The following is a 3,940-nucleotide window of genomic DNA, read 5'->3' as shown; positions in this document are numbered from 1 at the left end:
GATTCGGGAGCGGATGAGAACTTCATCGACGCCGGCTTCGCGTCTCAGGTTGGCATTCAGTTGGAACAATTACCCTCTCCATTAAACGCTAACGCCTTAGATGGCCGCCACCTGGCCCTTATTACTCACTGTACTAAGCCCCTGGAGTTAATTGTTTCTGGTAATCACCACGAGATGCTTCAGTTTCACGTCATCCTGTCTCCCCTTACTCCCCTGGTTCTGGGCCACCCCTGGCTCAAGCGGCACAATCCCCAATTTGACTGGTCTTCTGGCAAGGTGGTGAGTTGGAGCACTTTTTGTCACTCCACCTGCTTACAGTCTGCCCTGTTTCCAACAGAGGGAGGTGTCCCCTTGCCCCAGGAAACCCCCGACCTCTCCTTGGTTCCCCCCATCTATCATGACCTGGGAGAGGTGTTTAGTGTTTAGTTAAGTGTCGTGCACTCACCCTGCCTCCCCATCGCCCCTATGACTGTGCCATTGATCTCCTCCCCGGCGCCCCTTTGCCCAGTAGTCGCCTGTATAACTTGTCCCGTCCTGAGAGGGAGGCCATGGAGAAGTATATTAAGGATTCTCTTTCGGCTGGCCTCATGAGACCCTCCTCTTCTCCTGTTGGTGCAGGATTTTTTTTTTGTTGCCAAGAAGGACAAGTCTCTTCGTCCATGTATTGATTTCAGGGGACTCAATAACATTACAGTCAAAAACAAGTATGCCTTGCCCCTCATCAGTTCCGCATTTGAGCCGCTGCAGGGTGCTACAGTCTTCTCTAAGTTGGATCTACGCAATGCCTACCACCTGGTGCGTATCCGGGAGGGCGATGAGTGGAAGACTGCTTTTAACACCCCCCTCGGCCACTTTGAGTACCTGGTCATGCCCTTCGGCCTCACTAACGCCCCTGCCGTGTTCCAGAACCTGGTAAACGATGTCCTCCGGGATTTTCTCAACCGCTCAGTTTTTGTCTATTTAGACGACATCCTTATTTTTTCTCGCAACCAGGAGGAACACTTCCAGCATGTCAGGCAAGTTCTTCAGCGGCTGTTGGAGAACAAATTATATGTGAAGGCCGAGAAGTGTGAGTTCAGTGTCACCTCTGTATCCTTCCTTGGGTTCATCATTGAGAGCGGGCAAGTGAGGACCTGTCCCGAGAAGGTCAGTGCAGTGACAGACTGGCCCATTCCCGATTCCCGCAAGAAACTGCAGCAGTTCCTGGGATTTGCCAATTTCTACCGGAGGTTCATCCGTGATTACAGCAGGGTTGCAGCACCTCTCACCCGTCTCACCTCTCCTGCCCGCCCATTTGCCTGGACGCCTGAGGCGGAGACTGCCTTCTCTGGTCTTAAGAGACTTTTCTCGTCTGCCCCCATTCTTATCCAACCTGACCCCTCCAGGCAGTTCATCGTGGAGGTCGATGCGTCTGACACGGGGGTGGGGGCGGTCCTGTCCCAGCGCTCAGCTTCTGATGAGAAGATTCACCCCTGCGCCTTTTTCTCTCGCCGGCTGGTACCTGCTGAACGTAACTATGATGTTGGTAACCGAGAGCTGCTGGCTGTGAAACTGGCATTGGAGGAATGGCGGCACTGGCTTGAGGGGGCAGAACAGCCGTTCGTGGTTTGGACCGACCACAAGAATTTGTCATACATCCAGACAGCTAAGCGCTTGAATTCCCGCCAAGCCCGGTGGTCCCTGTTTTTTGGGCGGTTTAATTTCTCCCTCACCTACCGTCCCGGATCCCGTAACGTCAAACCTGACGCCCTCTCTCGTCAGTTTAACACTATGAACACACCGGCCTCCCCTGACACTATCCTCTCTCCTTCCTGCCTCAAGGTTGCTGCTGTCACCTGGGAGATAGAGTCCCTCATCCGGAAGGCCCAAGTCACCGAACCAGATCCGGGCAACGGCCCTCCTAACCGTTTCTTTGTCCCCAGTTCGGTTCGCTCTCAAGTTCTGGTGTGGGGCCACACATCGCGCTTTGCCTGTCACCCTGGCGTGGGCCGCACCCTGTCCCTCCTGAAGAGGTACTTTTGGTGGCCAGTGATGGACGCTGACACCCGGGCATTCGTGCTTGCCTGCACGGTGTGTGCTCGGGCCAAGTCCTCCCATCAACCTCCTGCTGGTCTGTTACGCCCTCTTCCTGTTCCTGGTCGGCCCTGGTCCCACATTGGCCTTGATTTTGTGACTGGTCTTCCTCCCTCTAAGGGCCACACTGTAATACTCACCGTCGTGGACAGATTTTCGAAGGCGGTTCACTTCATTGCGCTTCCTAAGCTCCCCACTGCCACAGAGACTGCCCAGCTGCTTGTGCAGCATGTCGTTCGCCTCCACGGGATTCCCGCTGACCTCGTCTCCGACCGTGGTCCCCAGTTCGTTTCCCAAGTGTGGAAGGCCTTCTGCCGAGCGCTGGGGGCCTCTGTCAGCCTGTCATCAGGGTACCAGCCGCAGACTAATGGGCAGGCTGAGAGAGCCAATCAGGACCTCGGAACCGCGCTGCGTTGTGTGGCTGCGCGCAACCCCTCGGCTTGGAGCGACCATCTCTCTTGGATCGAGTATGCCCACAATTCCATGTCCTGTGCTGCCACCGGCATGTCCCCGTTCGAATGCTCCCTGGGATACCAGCCACCCTTGTTTCCTGCTCAGGAGGATTACATCTCCGTCCCCTCGGTCCAGCACCATCTCCGCCGTTGTCGCAGGACGTGGAGGGACGCACGCACCGCTCTGCTGCGCTCTGCAGAGCAGAACCGGCGCATTGCTGATCGCCACCGGGCTCCCGCTCCTGCCTATCGGGTGGGTCAACAGGTGTGGTTGTCCTCTAGGGATCTCCCCTTACAAACTGGCTCCAAGAAGTTAACCCCTCGTTTTGTTGGCCCTTTCCCTATTATTTCCGTCATCAATCCCTCAGCGGTCACACTCAAGCTGCCTCCAGCCATGCACGTCCACCCCACCTTCCATGTCTCTCGTTTAAAGCCAGTCTCCACCAGTCCCCTCTCCCCCCCGGACGTTCCCCCCCCACCTCCCCGTTTGATTGACAACCACCCAGCTTACACCGTCCGGCAGTTGCTGGACATTCGTCGTCGGGGCAGGGGGTATCAGTACCTCGTGGATTGGGAGGGTTATGGGCCAGAGGAAAGGAGCTGGGTTTCGCGGGGCCTCATCCTCGACCCCCCCCTCATCCGGGATTTTCATCTGGCTCACCCAGAGAGGCCTAGGCCGCCTGGAGGCGTCCATTGAGGGGAGGGTACTGTTGTGGTCACAGCAGTCTGCTGTGTTTTTCCTCCTCCTGGGTTTGCCACTCCCCCTGTCTGTCTCACTTCACACCTGGCCGTCATCTGCAATCATGCTCACCTGGTCGTCATCTCCAATCAACTCCCCTTCATAAACCCTTGGATTCCCTGCTGTCGGTGCCAGATCGTACTTCGCTCTACAGTGGTAATGATACGTGCCTGGCTCCAGTTTACCTTGTTACCTTGTTACCTCGCTACCGAACTCTCGTCTCTTGTTGCCTTTGACCACAACCTAACTCTGTTTCCCTCTGCCTGCAGTTATCCGGATCACGCAATCCAGCTCGCCTGCCTCACCCTCCCCCCGGCTTCCGCGTCCTCTACCTGCTCCTCCACCTCATTCAATAAACCCTCTTGCATCAATTCAACACCGTCTCTTGTCTGCTCTTGGGTTCAGAATCGTTATCACAACAATTTGATTGTTTATCCAGCGATAGGGACAGTAGCAGAGACACCCAAGGCAAGGGCAGCCCAGACACCCAATGCCAGGGCAACCCAGACACCCAGGGCAGCACAGGCACCCAGTGCCAGGGCAACACAGGCACCCAGGGCCAGGGCAACAGAGGCACCCAATGCCAGGGCAACACAGGCACCCAATGCCAGGGCAACACAGGCACCCAGTGCCAGGGCAACACAGGCACCCAGTGCCAGGGCAACAGAGGCACCCA

The 3,940-nt window shown here is 56.5% G+C and overlaps 1 protein-coding gene across 1 annotated transcript; it reads left to right on the top strand.

Moving 5' to 3' along the window:
- The first annotated feature begins 2,226 nt into the window (after positions 1-2,226).
- Positions 2,227-3,640, top strand: LOC134859429 (uncharacterized). Its single transcript, XM_063875908.1, has 2 exons — positions 2,227-3,420; positions 3,534-3,640. The coding sequence occupies exon 1, from the start codon at positions 2,557-2,559 to the stop codon at positions 3,220-3,222; it is 666 nt and encodes a 221-aa protein (XP_063731978.1). The 5' UTR covers positions 2,227-2,556; the 3' UTR covers positions 3,223-3,420; positions 3,534-3,640.
- The last annotated feature ends 300 nt before the right edge of the window (positions 3,641-3,940 follow it).

Source organism: Eleginops maclovinus, chromosome 23 (assembly GCF_036324505.1).
Source record: "Eleginops maclovinus isolate JMC-PN-2008 ecotype Puerto Natales chromosome 23, JC_Emac_rtc_rv5, whole genome shotgun sequence".
NCBI classification, from domain to species: domain Eukaryota; kingdom Metazoa; phylum Chordata; class Actinopteri; order Perciformes; family Eleginopidae; genus Eleginops; species Eleginops maclovinus.
Note: the sequence above shows the minus strand (reverse complement) of the source record. Positions and strands in the feature narration are given on the sequence as shown.

Bases quoted from the DNA above. Each gene is read 5' to 3' on its own strand.
- LOC134859429 (XM_063875908.1), top strand. From the start codon at position 2,557: ATGTCCTGTGCTGCCACCGGCATGTCCCCGTTCGAATGCTCCCTGGGA.